This window comes from Oncorhynchus keta, chromosome 25 (genome assembly GCF_023373465.1).
Source record: "Oncorhynchus keta strain PuntledgeMale-10-30-2019 chromosome 25, Oket_V2, whole genome shotgun sequence".
NCBI classification, from domain to species: domain Eukaryota; kingdom Metazoa; phylum Chordata; class Actinopteri; order Salmoniformes; family Salmonidae; genus Oncorhynchus; species Oncorhynchus keta.
Window position 1 is genome coordinate 10,350,104 of NC_068445.1, and position 19,260 is coordinate 10,369,363.

The window sequence follows — 19,260 nt, forward strand, 5'->3', positions numbered from 1 at the left end:
CTAGATTCAATATTGACAAATGGTAGTCCTTATTTAAACCCATGATACTCTCTCACCATCTCATCATTGTGTGTGTGAGCCTGAGCCTGTCTCCATACTCTCCTTCTCAATCTATGCAAAGCTCTTATTCAAAAGTAGCCCTTGTTGAGAGACCAGACAGGGAAGGGCTATGTAAGAATTCTTCAGTGTTCCTACTCACATTACTTCATACTAATAATAATAATCTCTTTACACCATTCATTGTGCCTACCCAAACCATAATGTGCTAGTTTGAATTTTTTCCTTCTCACACTGCACCTCTGACCTTGGTCCCAATAATCAATCATGACATTTCTCCTCTCTACATTTTATTTTAAGGAGGCACGGCATGATAGAGAATAAATACAAAGAAGAACACCAGCCGCTTGCTCACGTTGCACAAGTACAGAAAATGCAGAAGAGGTATGGAAGGTAAGGGGGGAAAAAAATAAGCCCAGATGAAACCAAAAATGAAGACCCAAGGTAATTGCATATAAATAATGGCCAATATTTAGTTTGTCAAAGTCAAACTGCTGATCCCAGATCAGTTTTAAGAGCATAAATAAGATTGTATGAACAGGTGGAGTCCTGATATGGGACATTTAGCCTTTTTCTATAGACTTTATGTTTGATATTTATATTTGATTTTCAGATTGAGACTGGTGAGGATTCCTTCAGTCAGAAGTTACATGGTGACCCGCACTCTATTTGTCAGCCATTGTAAGTAGTCAAAAAGTCTGACAGAAATAAATGGTCAAAACTAATGTAACATATCCAAGTACTGTCATCTGAATCCAAGATATATTGATGCATTATAAACAAATTGACTTTAAGATTTTCTCAGAGATGAGAATCAAATCCGGTATGGATGTGGACTGAAAGATTATGTTCGGGTTCTGCACAATGGCCGACAGAATCATTGCAGAAACTGAGAAGAGGGGTGTGGCCATGGAGTTGCTGAATCTCTACAAGACGACACTTCTCTCACACAGAGGAGGAGGCTCACAATGGCAATTTTTTAAAATCCATGTTACTGCATGTAAAATGCCTTTCCAGCCTTTCTATTACACAGCCTCTAATTTTAGGTTTGAAGGTCACTGCAGCCATTTTGCGCCTCTTACCTCTTCAAAGAAGATCCAAGTGGGCTGTACGTCAGACAGGGTATGTATTTCCCAGCAGACAAATAAATGCAAAGTTAGTACTGTGTAAGGTATGCTGTGCAAGTCGTGCTGTGCTCAGTTTGAAATATGCCTTGAGTAACCTTTGACTTTTTATTTTTACTTCTTGAAATGTGTAAAATTCCTATCACTTACCAGACCAATAGAGGGGAATCCCTTTTCAGATGAGAGCCACATCCAGCTCTTCCTGGATGGAGAAAAGCTACTCACTGAAAAGCCGTAGGACATCTCCATGGGATTGGGAGTGGCAATGGGGGTCGTTTCCTTCTTCATATTGAGTATGCAGCATCAGTAAAAAGAACTATGCTGTTAATTCAGAAATGTCTTCTGGGAATTGATGAGGGGTTAAATGACCAACAAATGTTGTACGAATGGCAAACCTTTTGCTGTAGAAGGATAAGGGAGACCAGAGATTTCTGTGATGTCTGCAAGTGAGATTTGTGACCACTCAATGTAATTTGTATTTTGTTATAATTCATAACACCCTAAAAAAGGTGCTTTGAGGAAACTTTAAAAGGCTCCTCGGGGAAAAGGTTCCTGGGAGCACCATAAGGGGTTCCGTCAGTGTTGCAATCTGAGGAACCCCTAAGAAGGTGCCTCCAGGAACCTTTTCTTTTTACAATGTACACTAAGCACATCAACCTGCCTTGCCTTCTGATTTCATGCCCTATTTTACATCAAAGTGTGTTGTAGACAAAATATTGAAGAGCGGTCTGGTTGCCTCAGACATTTGTAGTTGAACAAGTCATCACATTTTTCTTTACTTGAATTGACAACTTGTGAATTGACTTGCTCTTAGAATGCACAACGTTACTCAACCCGTTCTACTTGTGACTCAGTCCCACCTTTGCACAGCTGTAACAATAGACAAATTCTCAGAATGTAATGGGGTTGGATTTGATGGTGAGGTATTCCAAATCGCGACAATCATACCATGAGTTATGAAACACCCCTCAGCCTTTAATTTTCCTGGAGTTATTTCTTCCTACCCGTACGATGGATGAGAACCCTGGTGGGTGAGTTGTTGGCTAGACACATTGAAGAGAGACCCATTTCTGCACAGATTGCAGTTCCTTATGTCCCTCTGAAAAAAGATCCTTGCACTGAGCTCGTCTAAACTATTTTACAGGGATTGTACATTAGCAAGTAATATACGCAGAAAGCCTTTGAGTCCTTTAAATCACGGACACCTGTACTTATTACCCTAGCTAATGTCATGCAAGGTCACTGACATGTAAATTATGGGCATTCCCATGGACGCTTTACATTTCTTTTGTACCTGATTCTATCATTTATTGCTGACTGTTTTTACTAATGTTGCTATGCCATGTGTTTCTGCCCCGCTGTGTTGTGATATTTGTTCTGTATTGACTTGTGTCATATGTCCCTATCCTTCTGTGTCATCTGTCTTTGCAATGTTATACAAATGTTCTTTATTTATCCAGGCGAGCCGATTTAAGGTTAAACAAGACTTGGAAGTCTCCTTCAAGCTCCCATTTAAAATAATGTCCAATGCAGCTGTTTTTATTTCTATCAAATCACCTGTTACAATTGAGTATCTTACTGTGATTAATAGTCCAAATGAACTGGAAAACCAGCTGTTATTGGCTGAGAGGAACAAGTCATTGGTCTATTAACTGAGACTGCCTAGTGACTTCAACAGGCGGTCCAAAAACCCCACCCAGCCAAACAAGCTGACATTTCAGCGGGTCTTTTCAAGCAGCTCTTACACTAAAGTGCATTCAGAATTTTAGTATGAAAATCAAATGACTGCCTTGTCCCTTTAAATGTAGCTTAACCCTTTACACTCATGGGAATTGGCCTATATGGATAGTGCAAAATTTAAATGTTTCTTAAACTATGAAAAAGACAAGTTCACCTGCCAAGCATTACACATTTACTGTACTTTGCCGCATTTGTTACGATACATTCAGTAACAAGAATATTCCTGGAGAATGTGGGTTAGGTACAACGTAAGACCAAAAATAATGACTCTGGTTTGAGAGGACTAACTACGGTCTGTCAGTGGTGCCACAAGTCCAAGGTGTGCCCAGTTTTAATGTCAATGCACTTTGACAACTAACCACATGACTCTCAAACTGGATGGAAAGGTATATTTATAAAAATGTTTTAAAAAAGACAGCTGATTGAAACAGGAAGTGTCTTTATAAAAGCCAGCAGAATTTGTTCATTTGACATGGTGGGATCTTTGGAAATGGCGGTGGAAACACCTATACGCAAAAATGTGAAAAGAAACATGAAGTGTTGGTCACATGTTTCATGAACTTAAGTAAAACATCCCAGAAATGTCCATATGCACAAAAAGCTTCTCAAATTTGACATACCTATTATGCATTGGCATCGAACAGCCCCCGTGATATGCAGCTGTTCAGGGAAGCTAGAAACCGTTATACACAGGCAGTTAGAAAAGCCAAGGCTAGCTTTTTCAAGCAGAAATTTGCTTCCTGCAACACTAACTCAAAAAAGTTCTGGGACACTGTAAAGTCCATGGAGAATAAGAACACCTCCTCCCAGCTGCCCACTGCACTGAAGATAGGAAACACTGTCACCACTGATAAATCCACCATAATTGAGAATTTCAATAAGCATTTTTCTACGGCTGGCCATGCTTTCCACCTGGCTACTCCTACCCCGGTCAACAGCACTGCATCCCCCAACAGCAACTCGCCCAAGCCTTCCCCATTTCTCCTTCTCCCAAATCCATTCAGCTGATGTTCTGAAAGAGCTGAAAAATCTGGACCCCTACAAATCAGCCGGGCTAGACAATCTGAACCCTTTCTTTCTAAAATTATCTGCCGAAATTGTTGCCACCCCTATTACTAGCCTGTTCAACCTCTCGTGTCGTCTGAGATTCCCAAAGATTGGAAAGCAGCTGCGGTCATCCCCCACTTCAAAGGGGGGGACACTCTTGACCCAAACTGCTACAGACCTATATCTATCCTACCATGCCTTTCTAAGGTCTTCGAAAGCCAAGTCAACAAACAGATTACCGACCATTTCGAATCTCACCATACCTTCTCTGCTATGCAATCTGGTTTCAGAGCTGGTCATGGGTGCACCTCAGCCACGCTCAAGGTCCTAAACGATATCTTAACCACCATCGATAAGAAACATTACTGTGCAGCCGTATTCATTGATCTGGCCAAGGCTTTCGACTCTGTCAACCACCACATCCTCATCGGCAGACTCGACAGCCTTGGTTTCTCAAATGATTGCCTCGCCTGGTTCACCAAATACTTCTCTGATAGAGTTCAGTGTGTCAAATCGGAGGGTCTGCTGTCCGGACCTCTGGCAGTCTATGGGGGTGCCACAGGGTTCAATTCTTGGACCGACTCTCTTCTCTGTATACATCAATGAGGTCGCTCTTGCTGCTGGTGAGTCTCTGAGCCACCTCTACGCACACGACACCATTCTGTATACTTCCGGCCCTTCTTTGGACAGTGTTAACAACCCTCCAGGCAAGCTTCAATGCCATACAACTCTCCTTCTGTGGCCTCCAATTGCTCTTAAATACAAGTAAAACTAAATGCATGCTCTTCAACCGATCGCTACCTGCACCTACCCGCCTGTCCAACATCACTACTCTGGACGGCTCTGACTTAGAATACGTGGACAACTACAAATACTTAGGTGTCTGGTTAGACTGTAAACTCTCCTTCCAGACCCATATCAAACATCTCCAATCCAAAGTTAAATCTAGAATTGGCTTCCTATTTCGCAACAAAGCATCCTTCACTCATGCTGCCAAACATACCCTTGTAAAACTGACCATCCTACCAATCCTCGACTTTGGCGATGTCATTTACAAAATAGCCCCCTATACCCTACTCAACAAATTGGATGCAGTCTATCACAGTGCAATCCGTTTTGTCACCAAAGGCCCATATACTACCCACCATTGCGACCTGTACGCTCTCGTTGGCTGGCCCTCGCTTCATACTCGTCGCCAAACCCACTGGCTCCATGTCATCTACAAGACCCTGCTAGGTAAAGTCCTCCCTTATCTCAGCTCGCTGGTCACCATAGCATCTCCCACCTGTAGCACACGCTCCAGCAGGTATATCTCTCTAGTCACCCCCAAAACCAATTATTTCTTTGGCCGCCTCTCCTTCCAGTTCTCTGCTGCCAATGACTGGAACGAGCTACAAAAATCTCTGAAACTGGAAACACTTATATCCCTCACTAGCTTTAAGCACCAACTGTCAGAGCATCTTACAGATTACTGCACCTGTACATAGCCCACCTATAATTTAGCCCAAACAACTACCTCTTTCCCAACTGTATTTAATTCATTTATTTATTTTGCTCCTTTGCACACCATTATTTTTATTTCTACTTTGCACATTCTTCCATTGCAAAACTACCATTCCAGTGTTTTACTTGCTATATTGTATTTACTTTGCCACCATGGCCTTTTTTGCCTTTACCTCCCTTCTCAACTCATTTGCTCACATTGTATATAGACTTGTTTATACTGTATTATTGACTATGTTTGTTTTTACTCCATGTGTAACTCTGTGTCGTTTTATCTGTCGAACTGCTTTGCTTTATTGCCAGGTCGCAATTGTAAATGAGAACTTGTTCTCAACTTGCCTACCTGGTTAAATAAAGGTGAAATAAAAAAAGTGAGCATTTTCTTATTTGCCAAGATAATCATCCGCCTGACAGGTGTGGCATATCACGAAGCTGATTAAGCGGGTGCACCTTGTCACAAAACAATGCCACAGATGTCTCAGGTTGAAGTGTGCAATTGGCATGCTGACTACTGGAATGTTTACCATAAGACACCTCCAGTTTGAGAATTTGTCAGTACATCCAATCTGTCTCAACTGCAGCCCTATGGTGTCGTGTGGGTGAGTGGTTTGCTGATGTCAAAGTTAACATAAGTGCCCCATGGGGGTGGTGGCGTTATGGGCAGTTAATAGTTGACAAATCACATTTTATCAAAAGCAATTTGAATGCCCAAAATACCATCCGCCTGAGATTCAATTAAGGTCTGACTGGAATTCTAATTCCTAGTCATGTGAATTCTAGATTATGGCCTAATTACTATTTGTACCCATTACATTCCTAAAGGACAATGTATCTTTTTTTTTTTACATCATACATTTGACACCAAGTACTCGTTATATTGACAGGAAAATGGTCCAAGTTACTTAAAGGGAACAGCCTTCATCTCTGCCTCCGATTTGGCGGACTCACTAAACACAAAATGCTTAATTTGTCAATTCTGAGTGTGCGCCCCTGGTTAGCTGTGAATAAAATTGTGCTGTGGTTCTTAATATAAGCTATTTGAAATAAATTTACATTTGATGAAGTTTTGATAGTACATTTAAAACCACTTGCTCAGGTAGTATTTTACTTGATGACTTAAAATGTAGAACCAGGAACAGATAGCCCTTGGTTCTCTCCAGACCTGCCTGCCCTTAAAAACATCCTATGGCGTTCTGCATTAGCATCGAATAGCCGTGATATGCAACTTTTCAGGGAAGCTAAAAACCAATACAGGCAGTTTGAAAAAGCTGTTGCAACCCCTATTACTAGCCTGTTCAACCTCTCGTGTCATCTGAGATTCCCAAAGACTGGAAAGCAGCTGCGGAACATTCTTGACCCACACTGCTACAGACCAATATCTATCCTACCTTTAGGGTCTTCGAAAGCCAAGACTAAACAGATTACCGACCATTTCAAATCCCACCATAACTTCTTCGCAATGCAATCTGGTTTGAGCTGGTGCACCTCAGCCACGCTCAAGGTCCTAGACAATATCTTATCCACCATCGATAAGAAACTGTGCAGACGTATTCATTGACCTGGCCAAGGCTTGACTGTCAATCACCACATCTTCATTGGTAGACTCGATAGCCTTAGTTTCTCAAATGAACCAGGCGACGTAATCACCAACTACTTCTGATAGAAGTCAAATCGGAAGGTCTGTTGACCAGGCAGTCTATGGGGGTGCCTCGGGGTTCAACTCTTCTGTATACATCAATGATGCCCGTGCTGCTGGTGAGTTTGATCCACCTCTACGCAGACACCATTCTGTATACTTCTGGCTCTTTGGACACTTAAACCTTCCAGACAAGCTTCAATGCCATACATCTCTTTCCGTGGCCTTCAACTGCTCTTAAATACAAGTAAAACTTAATGCATGCTCTTCATCCGATCCCTGCCACACCTGCCCCCCCATCCAGCATCACTACTCTGGACAGTTCTGACTTAGTTGTCCACATATTCTAGGTGTCTGGTTAGACTAACGCTCCTTCCAAACTCACATCTCCAATCCAAAGTTAAATCTAGAATTTGCTTCCTATTTCACAACAAAGCATCCTTCACTCATGCTGCCAAACTGACCATCCTACCGATCCTCAATGATGTCATTTACAATAGAGCCTCCAATACCCTACTCAATAAATTGGATGCAGTCAGTGCCAGCTGTTTTGTCAAAGCCTCATATACACTACCCACCACTGCGACCTGTACGCTCTCATTGGCTGGCCCTCGCTTCAAACCCACTGGTTCCAGGTTATCTACAAGACCCTGCTAGGTAATGTCTCCCCTTTTCAGCTCGCTGGTCACCATAGCAGCACGTCTCAGTCACCCCCAAAACCAAATATTCCTTTGGCCGCCTCTCCTTCCAGTTCTCTGCTGCTAATGACTGGAACGAACAAAATCTCCCTCACGAACTTTAAGCACCAGCTGTCAAAGCAGCTCACTGCACATAGCCCAGCTTTAATTTAGCCCAAACAACCTCATCCCCCTACTTGTATTTATTTTTCCTTCTACTGCAGATCTACCATTCGTGTTTAACTTGCTATATTGTATTTACTTTGCCACCATGGCTTTTTTGCTTTTACCTCCCATCTCACCGCATTTGCATAGACTTATTTTCCTTCTGTATTATTGACTCTGTTTTACTGTGTAACCGTGTGTTGAAATGCTTTGCTTTCTTGGCCAGGTTGCAATTGTAAATGAGAACTTTTTCAACTTGCCTACCTGGTTAAATAAAGGTGAATTTAAAAAAAAAACTTTTACTCAAAACAATGGAGTACTTTCTCCACCACTGCATACAACTTCAGAATCATAAGCACTCGTTTTATAATTTAAATACTTGCAATGTCAAAGTCAATATACAATGTGGTCAGAACCAAATGAGTTAGTTATTGCTGTTAATCCCCATAGATCAAAATTGATTGGAAATGTGTATCAAGAAAAAGCCCATAGAAAATGCAACATCTTTATTGATTAGGAAAAAAAATATTCCGTTTAATTAGTTATGCCACAGATGATGCCACTTCCTGTGAAATAAAACAAAATTGTATTAGGCAAACCTTGAAGTTCATTTGCTTTGAAATACAATATAAAACCTACTGTACCTCTGAAAAGTTAGTGTCGTCAGGTGAATGTTGTGTAGAGGGAGAATCTCCATGTTTCGCCAAGTCAATCATACTGGTCTGCTTTACCACAGGACTGGCTCGCCTAGGAATGGAAAAGTGAATAGGGTCAATCTATTGACAAACAGCTCACATTAGAAAGCATTCTGAACACCAGCAACCTAGTAGATTGACATGTTTAACTAAACGATGGAGCCACACAAGCAGTTGGGATGGCGTACCTTGCGTTTGCAGTCTTGCTCCTGACCACGGCAACGAGGACACTGATAACTACAATCGCAGCACAGAGGCCAACGGCCCCATAGATTAGTGGGCCTTGCATGGTGTTGGCGAGCTGGTCTTGGCAGGAGTCTCCACTGTAGCCTTGACCACAGGCACAGGAGGTGCCCCCATTGGTCTCTACACACTCCCCATTCCCATTACAGTGCTTCTCACTACACTGCTGCTTGACATCCAGGTTTCTCACCAGCCCACTGTTGTCCAGAGAGGTGGTAGAGCCAAGATCTGCAGATGTGGGAATGCTGGGGCTTGGAGGCAGGGTTGGAGCTTTGGACTGGACTTCAGACTGCCCTTTGAGATGGACACCTGGTGGAGAATCAGACTTGTTTTGTATTCAATTGAGGTTAGGTTATGACAGCAAATCATGGTCCTGGGAACCCCAAGAGCTGCACATTTGTTTGCCTTAACACAACTGAATTTTAATCAAAGCTTGTGTTAAAAACACTTCAGGTGTGTAGTGCTAAGTATCCTCTAGGAACAGGTGTGGGAAATGCTGAGTTACAGCTACGATTGTTAATTTCAGGCATTGCTAATGAAAATCTCACAATTCTCATCCGAGGTGTCAAGGCAGTCAGGATGCCCATCACAGAACTTCTCCAGGGGGAGGCATGTGTGCCCATCCAGACAGGGTCTACTACCAGCTGGGCAGTGCTGGTCTAGGGTGCAGTGTGTGGCATTGACTGGTCGATGGCCATGGGCACACCTACATGTCCTACCACCAGGGACAGCCAGACAGAAGTGACTGCAGTCCCCATTCCCATCAGAGCAGAAGTTGAAGCCTAGAAATAGATGTGTATGAGGAAGAGTAAAATGTGAAGAGTCTCAGTAAATAGAGTAGTGTGCAAATGTTGTGGCCTTTCTTACCCATCTGGCTGGACTTGCTGTAGGCCTTCAAACTGACAACTTCAATGTTGACCTCAAACCAAAGTGTCTTGATCAGTTGGTCATCTCTATACCAAACTTGGGTTGTGTCTGAAACATTTGAAATGTTCAACAGCAGTGAATCCAAAACCATGGTGAAAGAACCATTATCCTTAGTTCTAATTTGATTAAAGTATCAGAGCCATCTCCTGGCTACAGTAATGTGACACTGAGTACTGGCGATGGCAGCGGTGTTAAGAAAGAATGATCTAGAATAATCTAAATTACCAAGGTCTGTCACCCAGAGAAGCATGCGGTTGCTGAGTGCAAATGCAATCAGGCCATCCCCAGTTGTAAACGCAATGTATCCAGAACCATCAACTCTGACAGAGCCGATCACCCCAGCGCCTGGAACATAAAATCCAAGTATTCCATCACCACCTATAGATTGACTTAAAGTGAAGGTTTGTGTTGTATAACAATGGTTCCTCACCGATGTCAGCCCAGTAAATCTCCCCGCCATCATTGGAGAAAGTCAGGGAGGTGGGCTGCACAGCATCCTTCCAAACCTGCACTCGCTTCCCCCCGTCCATGTGAGCACACTCCACATGAGCACCTTCCCCCTGCTTGGCAAAACAGAGTCTTCCACTAAGTGGGTGAAGAGCTATGGACTCCAGACTTCCAATATCGTCAATTAACACAGCAGTGTGTTCCCCATTGGAAGAGGTGACCTGCAGGCGTGACTGTTTGGTGCTACTCCAGTACACGTTGAGGGTTATCCAGTCCAGAGCCAGGGCTGTGACAGTGTCCCCTTTAAGTTGCAGGAACTGGCCGCGAGGCACCAAGCTGGTCTCCTTCAGCTTGAAGAGGCCTACAGAGGACTGGCCGGAGTCGGCCAGGTACAACATCTTTTCTCGTAGGGTGTAATCCAAAATAGCTGCCTCATTGACATTGGCGAGAGGTAAAGAGAGGTGCTCAGGCCAGGTCTTCAGGCCCACAGCACTGAGCATGGTCTGCAGGTAGATCTAGAGACACACATGCATATTTCTAAGTACATGGTGGAGAAGTTTGTCATTTACTCCTGAATAACTGCACACAAGTCCAATCGGGCTCGACTCAAAGTACAGGTTATTACTGAGAGCTTAAGAGCTTTTCATTTTAGAGGACAGACTTCGATTCATTAACATGTAGCTAGTGGCATTGAATATTGTGCAGTATCAAGTGAAGTGGGTAAACCTGAGTGGGCAGAGTCCTACCTGTGTGACAACTGTTGGAGACAACACCAAGAGGAAGGCAGAGTTGACCAGGTTGGAGCAGTTGAGGCCATCCTCTGCTAGGAGCAGACCAGAGGGACACTTGCAGACCCCTTTGGGGCCAGGGGCCAATACACATAGGTGAGAGCAATGAAGTTTCTCACAGGGACTATCAGTGCTTGTTTGCAGCAGTGGATGAATGACCTGCATCCCCAGATACATGCAAATCATTACGCACACATTTGAATATAAACATGTTATTTTTGCAATTACAGGAAACCCATGAGATTGCCATCTTATTTATGTGAAATGAAAACTTTACAATTCACACATTAAAATTGGGGAAAAAGATACTTGCTTTGAGTCCAAAGGGTTGTGCTGATCGTTTGAGTAGGACTTTGCAGTTCTTTCCAGTGATTTTATTAGCCCCTTGAATAGTTCCCCTCTTGGCGTCTGACCAGTAGAGCAGGTCATTGAAAACTGTGACCGAGAACGGGTTGGTGGTCTCCGTCAACTGCAGAATCTTCAGGAGGGAAAGGAATAGATAGCGGACATTGAAATATGGCTTTAATAGGTTATCCAACTCCGGTAGGATTTAATTTAAAGTACAAGTCTGATCTAGTCCTATGCAAACACCCATCCATTTGTAGTACCTTGACATCCCCGCCATTCAGGGTGGCTGAGCCAATGCACCCAAGCTTCTTGTCTGTCCAGTAGAGCCGCTCCCCTATTGGGTCCACAGCCAGACTGCCTGGCCAGCCGAGGCTGTGACTGACCACCACTCTCCTCTCAGACCCATCCATTCCGGCCCTCTCAATCTTTGCCTCGTTACTCATCTCCGACCAGAACAGGAGCCTGCAATGAAATCCAAATCAATGTTATTGTTGATTACTGAAAAGGTCGGTCTCCTGAAAACACAATACATAAATCAATAAATAACTTGAGCCTACAATAGGACAGCAGTTCAGTGGAAACCAACTCAAGACCCTGATCAAGAATGTTTAGCAGCATGTATTAATTTAGTCAAAATCACCTCTCCAAACACAAAAGCACTAGAATGTTTGGGTGGGTGCTGTTCAGTCACAACTCCAAAATATACTTGCCCCTTCTGTGGCAGGAGTGCCAGAGAGAGAAGTTGTTCAAATTCCTTGTCAAGAATGACAGTGAGATCCAGAGCGCTTGTAATGGTTGAGTTTAATCCAATAGCAATAATCCGACCACCTCCAATACCATCAATCCAGTACAGGTTTCTCCCTACCCAGTCAACAGCAATGCAGTCAGATTTGATGCCTGTAGAGATTAAAATTGTTTAAGGTTTAACAATTGAACAAAACTTAGCACTGTGAAAACAGGTCTATTTACAGCCTCAATTGTTGTGCTTAGTTTAACCATAATACTAACCTTTGAAAAGAGTTCCTTGTTTTTTTTGGTCTAGAGAGGACCACTTTATGCCCTCTGAATCCAGGCTGACCCAGAACACCCTCTGATCCTTCCAGTCATAGTCCACAGACAGGATGGCTTTCTTAGCAGAGGACACCAGGACATCCAGACTACTGCTTCTCAGCCCAACAAGGAACAAGTCTGTCTGCACAGAGGCCAGAAGATAAGGCTCACCTGTGGGAAAAGAAAGTGGGTTGGTATAGACTGACTGTGTGACATACGAGTACTTCGGCCAACATACCTTGCATTCCCAAAGTCAGTTCACTGTAGTGTACAGTCATTCCCAATTTAAAAAATAAAAATCAAGGAAAGGGAATTTCCATGATTGTCACTAAGCCTTGATATTTCACTACTTTTACCCATGATCTTGCAGTGGCGGCCATCAGATTCCAACAGGTAACCAGGGTTGCAGTGACAGTGGAAGGAGCCCTGAGTGTTTACGCATGAGTGGCTGCAAACACCTCGTTTACCACCGACACACTCATCAATATCACCACAGGACACTGCATCCTCGTCAAGCTGGTAACCAGCCTTACACCCACACCTCTTTATGGGAGAGAAACAGAATCAGTAGAGGTGGTCAAACACAATGAGAAGCAGATAAATATTTGTTTTCACTTAAGAGCATTTCCCCATTACTCACTGTTCCCTGTGGTGTGCTGTCGCAGTTTTGGACACATATGGCTTTGTCTGGACACGTGGTTTTGCAGTCGCCACCCTCATCAGAACCATCAGCACAATTTCTGACTGAGTTACACACCAGGGCCATGTCCAAACACTCTGACGTATTAGCACACTGGAACTGGTGAGAGGGGCATGTTGCCACCTGGCCACCTATTAACAAATGTACAAAACCACCAAGTTAATTGATTTTTTACAAATGTCTAAATAATTGAGAGGCTTATTCATTTTGTATTACAAAGTCAGTTTCAACATAACAATCCAGTAATTAACAAGTCATACACAGCTGGAATAAGTTTCGTTACGCACATCCTGCCTCGTCACTTTCATCAGCACAGTCCTTTGTTCCATCACATCTCCATGCTTTGGGAACACATTGGCTCTTTGATGTACAGGCCCACTGGAACTCGCCACACTTCAATTGGACCATCTCGCAATTCTGGAAGAATTCAATATACCGTATTATATATTATACTTATGTCACATCACGAAGTAAAAGCACATTAGCTACTAGCCTTGCAACTACCACTGCGCTATTGTATAGCGAACAGCCGCGCAAGTGGCTATCCTAAGTCATTCACCAGCAATTGAGTACTAAGGCTGTAACCCATTAAAATAACTCAATTCTACCTATCTAATATTAGACATCCTGCCGGTCAGTTTCTGCCAACTCCTTATGGAATAGCCATGCGAAACAGACTTGCACCCAGGCCAAATATTCCCACCTCTTCATCAGAGCCATCTTTACAGTCCTGCTCCCCATCACAGACCCACTCCTCCAGCAGACACTCCTGGCTTTGTGGGCAGCGGCGGTTGGTGGTGCACTGGGGGAGCTTGTGGCAGCTCTCCTCGTCAGAGTGGTCCCAACAGTCAGGATGCCCGTCGCAGCGCATGCTTATAGATACACACTGACCAATGGTGCAACGGAACTCCCCACTGCTGCAGCTCTCATCAGCTATGGGTAAAGGAGACCAATCGGAAATTTCTTAAATTGAACTTCCTCTAAAATCGAGAAGTTTGGACAAGATTTGACAGATTCAACATGGCCACAGTTCTGCTTAACAGTTTAGTGGTCCCTTGGAAATGGAACAAACCACAGTTGGCCTCGTCGGTGCCGTCCAGGCAGTCCCTCTCGCCATCACAGAGGAAGGTATCAGGGAGGCAGCGGGTCTTGTTGTCACAGTGGTGAGCACAGCCTTCCGTGGGCTTCAGGCAGTGAGTCTCATCAGAGCGGTCCTGACACTGGGCCACCCCATCACACACCTGCCTCTGGTCAATGCACTTCTTCCCATGGGCACACTGAAACTGGCCTGAACATACAGCACAGTTTAAGAGCAGTCAATAACAATGAAATGGTGACCTGTGAGGAATATGTCTAAGATGGAGCTCTAAACATGCACACCATGCAGTAGCCTATGCAACTATGTTCTGTGTGTATATGTTCTATTGGTATATGAGTGAATTCCAGCTAGTTAAAGGTTACAGTAAAGATGCATTACACTAGAGAGCAGTATTGTCATGTACAGAACAATAAAAGCAGGGGGAGGAATATACTTTTCAAAATGTCAAACAATTTGTATTTTTAAGTTGACTGATTCTTACCACTTCCACATTCTAATGAACACTCTTCCTCATCGGAGCCATCTTTACAATCTGCCTCTCCATCACACACATGGCTGTAAAGCACACACTCAATATTGTTCTTGCATGGTTTAGTGCCAAAAGTACACTTGAGGGGTGCTGGTACAGACATTGAGGTGGAATTCCCTTCGTTGGTGCCGTCATCATCTTCAGCAACAAAATAGCGATGATTTTTATGATCAGTGGAGTCTGAATCTAAGGATGAAATACTGACTTTAGTATCAAAGGACAAGAGGCAATATATTATAATGCAACTTGTGTAAAGATAAATAAGGACAATTTTGAGCAAAGCTCAAGCAGCAAGTGTGACAGTGGGGGGGGGGGGCATTACCACAGTTGGCCTCGTCGGTGCCATCCAGGCAGTCCCTCTCTCCATCACAGAGGAAGGTGTCAGGGAGGCAGCGGGTCTTGTTGTCACAGTGGTGAGCACAGCCTTCCGTGGGCTTCAGGCAGCGAGTCTCATCAGAGCGGTCCTGACACTGGGCCACCCCGTCACACACCTGCCTCTGGTCAATGCACTTCTTCCCATGGGCACACTGAAACTGGCCTGAACATACAGCACAGTTTAAGAGCAGTCAATAATAATGAAATGGTGACCTGTGAGGAATATGTCTAAGATGGAACTCTAAACATGCACACCATGCAGTAGTCTATGCAACTATGTTCTGTGTGTACATGTTCTATTGGTATATGAGTGAATGCAAACAGGCTAGCCAGTTCAAAATGTTGCTACAGTAAGCATGTATTACACAAGATGAACTGGTTCCCACCTTCTGCGGTTACTGTACCACCGACTGAATTTCTCTGCCTGAAGTACCCCCTCATGTGCATTTTACCAGTAGGCCTACGGACTCATTAGTCTTGAAGTACCCCCTGTGGATAGGCCAAGTAAAACCCAGGGATCCTAGTAGCCCTGGGTGGGAACCACTGCACTAGAGTAGCATTGTCTTATACAATATAAAACAGGGGAGAAATATGCTTCTCAAAATGACATACACATTTCTATGCACCGATTCTTACCATTGTCACATTCTAATGAACATGTCTCCTCATCTGAGCCATCTTTACAATCTGCATCTCCATCGCACACATGGCTGTAAAGAACACACGCAGTCTTGTCCTGACATGGTTTCATGCCAAAGGGACATTGGAGGGGTGCTGGTGCAGACATGGTGGTAATCCCTTTATAGTTGCTAGAGTCATTTTCAGAAACTTCATCATGATGATTTTTGTGACCATCGGAGTCTGAATCTGGGGAGATTGTGAAACTGACTTTAGTGTCAAAGGACAAGATTCAATAAAAATCTACATGCGTTTACATAAGTTGAAAGACGTAGTATGGACCATGTTAAAGCTAAACTCAAGAAGCAATAGTGACATTACCACAGTCTGCCTCATCAGTGCCATCCAGGCAGTCCTTCTCTCCATCACAAAGGAAGGTGTCAGGGAGGCAGCGGGTCTTGTCACAGTGGTGAGCACAGCCCTCCATGTGCTCTAGGCAGTCCACCTCATCAGAACGGTCCTGACACTGGGCCACCCCGTCACACACCTGCCTCTGGTCAATGCACTTCTTCCCATGGGCACACAGAAACTGGCCTAAATGAATGGATGAAACACTAATTCAAAATGTTGGAGGGACAGAGATGTAATTGAAACTGATGATTTAAAGACCCTGGAATCCATCCTTCCTTGAGGAAATCATTGAGCTAACACTAGATTGGTGAAAGCAATGGAAAGCAAGTGGAAACCTTTAGTGCATGTGACAGTGCAGTCCTCCTCATCAGAGCCATCCCTACAGTCAACTTCACCGTCACACACATGCTGGTAGAGAATACACTCAGATCCATCCTTGCAAGGTTTGGTGCCCAGGTTGCATTTCAATGGAGTCCGCACAGCAACACTCAAAACTATTTGGAAGTAGAGAATAAATTACTCTTTAAATTTGAGAATTCTGAACAAATATACATAGGAATTAAGAGTAATCATTCTGTGAATAACAATGTGGATTGTAGAGGGCGGTCTAGTCAGTTTTAGTACAACTATTGGGCTTTCAATGCTGTTGGGAGTTATCAGAAGTTCAGAGTTATGACTGAAAAGTTTCACTTGAATGACTAAGTAATAATTACAAGTTAGAACCAACTAAAGTTAGGTACTGACCTTTCACCTGAACCAAAGACAACAAATCTAGTGACAATTCCAAACAATATTGATAACATAGTTAGCCAAATGTATTATTAGCAACATTGGCTACTTTATGAAGCTAGCTAAATTCTTACTGGTGGCAGATTTAGTCCAACGTCAAAAACAGTTAAATACAAGCGTAAAGGATTGGTGAAAGCCGTCAACCACAAGCATGCCCCATTACTCACCTGAGATTTCCAAAATTGATATACTCAGAAGCAGATAGAAAGCCATGCCTGATGAATGCAAGATGACCAAATAATGCAATAATGTTCAGGTCAAGGATTTTTATAATGATGCCAGGTGATACTAATTGAACATTGAGCCAATCAGTGAGGGTGAAGGAGCTCTATGAGGACAGATGACAATTTTTTAAAAATTTTACTACTAAAAAACAAGATTACAATGTCTTTGTTCAATGTCCGATTACAATGGCCTCCGACTAACTGATCTACAAATGACCTTGCATCATAAATAACAACTCATTATTTGTAGAACAGTCAGTCATTCACAATTTACCTATGATAAATTGAGGTTTTGATCCTCTCGAACGTAACCTATGAGGACGACTTGTGGAGTGTGGGAGAATCTCAATTTGATTTCCTTGATTCCTTGGATACTCTCTCCTCACCTCCTTCTAATGTGGTTTGAGAAGGAGGTGAGGAGAGAACACGAGGAGGAATCAAGGAATGCAATTGAAATTCTCCCTGTGACCCAGTAGTCGACATTGGCTTCCTCTCTTTGGCAGTGTTCGAATGGATCAAAACGAATGTATAATGGATAAATTGTGACTGACTGATCTAGAAAATAACAATAAGTAGTTAGTTATGATGCAAGGTTCTTTGTAGATCAGTCAGTCGGCAGTTGGCTGCAATATTGAACGCCCAGGGCTTACCTACTTTAAAGGCGATTCTTTTGACATTGCAGCTGACTTTAAAGGTTAGTCGAGACTGACTGAATGATCTACAAATCACCTTACATCCTAAATAACTACTCAATATTATGAGTTGATCAGTCAGTCAGTCTAAATTTACTCATCATGGTTTTGATGCTCCCTAGGAGGAAAGGAAGCCACTTAGACTATTAAGATGATACCATGGTGGTGAATTCGAGGCCCTGTTTGAACACTTTTTAAATTGCTTCTTTCATCCCTTCCTTGATGTGGTCACGAACATATACTAGTGGTGTGGGGGCTGTGCTTTGGCAAAGTGAGTAGGGTTATATCCTGCCTGTTTTGCCCTGTCCGGGGGTATCGTCAGATGGGGCCACAGTGTCTCCCGACCCCTCCTGTCTCAGCCTCCAGTATTTATGCTGCAGTCATTTATGTGTCGGGGGGGCTAGGGTCAGTCTGTTATATCTGGAGTATTTATCCTGTCTTATCCAGTGTCCTGTGTGAATTTAAGTATGCTCTCTCTCTTTCTCTCCTTTCTTTCTTTCTCTCTGTCTTTCTCTCTCTCGGGGGACCATGCCTCGGGACTACTTGGCCTGATGACTCCTTGCTGTCCCCAGTCCCCAGTCCCTAGACCTGCTGTTTTCAACTCTCTAGAGACAGCAGGAGCAGTAGAGATACTCTGAATGTGATCAGCTACGAAAAGCCAACTGACATTTACTCCTGAGGTGCTGACCTGTTGTGTAACCACTGTGATTATTATTATTTGACCCTGTTGGTCATCTATGAACATTTGAACATCTTGGCCATGTTCTGTTATAATCTCTACCCGGCACAGCCAGAAAAGGACTGGCCACCCCTCATAGCCTGGTTCCTGTCTAGGTTTCTTCCTAGGCTCTGGCCTTTTTAGGGTATTTTTCCTAGCCACCGTGCTTCTACACCTGCATTGCTTGCTGTTTGGGGTTTTAGGCTGGGTTTCTGTACAGCACTTTGAGATATCAGCTGATGTAAGAAGGGCTTTATAAATAAATGTGATTTGATACTGTACTAGCGTGCTCAGCCCCCTCCTGTACTCCCTGTTCACCCATGACTGTGTGGCCACACACGTCTCCAACTCAATCGTCAAGTTTTCTGACGAACAAGTGGTAGGCCTGATTACCAACAATGACCAGACAGCCTACAGGGAGAAGACCCTGGCAAAGTGGTGCCAGGACATTAACCTCTTCCTCAACGTCAACAAAACAAAGGAGCTGATCGTGGACTTCCGGAGCCAGCAAAGAGTACGCCCCCATCCACATCAAGGGGTCGCAGTGGAGAGGGCAAAAATATTCAAGTTCCTCTGTGTGCACTGACAACCTGAAATGGCCCATCCACACAGACAGTGTGACGAAGAAGACCCTCACAAACTTCTACAATGCACAACT

General features: G+C 43.6%; 1 protein-coding gene across 4 annotated transcripts; it reads right to left on the reverse strand.

The window, feature by feature from the left end:
- Positions 1-8,440: 8,440 nt before the first annotated feature.
- LOC118358126 (very low-density lipoprotein receptor-like) lies at positions 8,441-17,302 on the reverse strand. Of its 4 annotated transcripts, none has more exons than XM_035735607.2 (23): positions 17,136-17,302; positions 16,515-16,673; positions 16,150-16,362; positions 15,787-16,011; positions 15,098-15,313; positions 14,728-14,961; positions 14,220-14,435; positions 13,851-14,080; positions 13,435-13,564; positions 13,088-13,278; positions 12,804-12,990; positions 12,406-12,618; positions 12,108-12,294; positions 11,658-11,859; positions 11,363-11,527; positions 11,008-11,208; positions 10,245-10,776; positions 10,040-10,159; positions 9,755-9,862; positions 9,436-9,669; positions 8,833-9,196; positions 8,594-8,696; positions 8,441-8,515 (listed from the first exon to the last, which is right to left on the reverse strand). In XM_035735607.2, the coding sequence occupies exons 1-23, from the start codon at positions 17,179-17,181 to the stop codon at positions 8,492-8,494; spliced, it is 4,500 nt and encodes a 1,499-aa protein (XP_035591500.2). In that variant the 5' UTR covers positions 17,182-17,302; the 3' UTR covers positions 8,441-8,491. The 4 variants fall into 4 exon arrangements, with proteins under 4 accessions (XP_035591500.2, XP_035591499.2, XP_052334564.1 ...); XM_035735606.2 differs by having other exon boundaries at positions 15,787-16,017; XM_052478604.1 differs by lacking the exons at positions 14,728-14,961; positions 15,098-15,313 and having other exon boundaries at positions 15,787-16,017.
- Positions 17,303-19,260: the final 1,958 nt, after the last annotated feature.

What these genes read in the sequence shown, in the direction of transcription:
- LOC118358126 (XM_035735606.2), bottom strand. Translation starts at nt 17,181, where the DNA reads ATGGCTTTCTATCTGCTTCTGAGTATATCAATTTTGGAAATCTCAG. An exon ending in CACTGTCACATGCACTAAAG is followed by an intron (nt 16,363 to 16,514) that starts GTTTCCACTTGC and finishes CCATTCATTTAG; the next exon opens with GCCAGTTTCTGTGTGCCCAT. An exon ending in ACGACACTAACTTTTCAGAG is followed by an intron (nt 8,516 to 8,593) that starts GTACAGTAGGTT and finishes TTTATTTCACAG; the next exon opens with GAAGTGGCATCATCTGTGGC.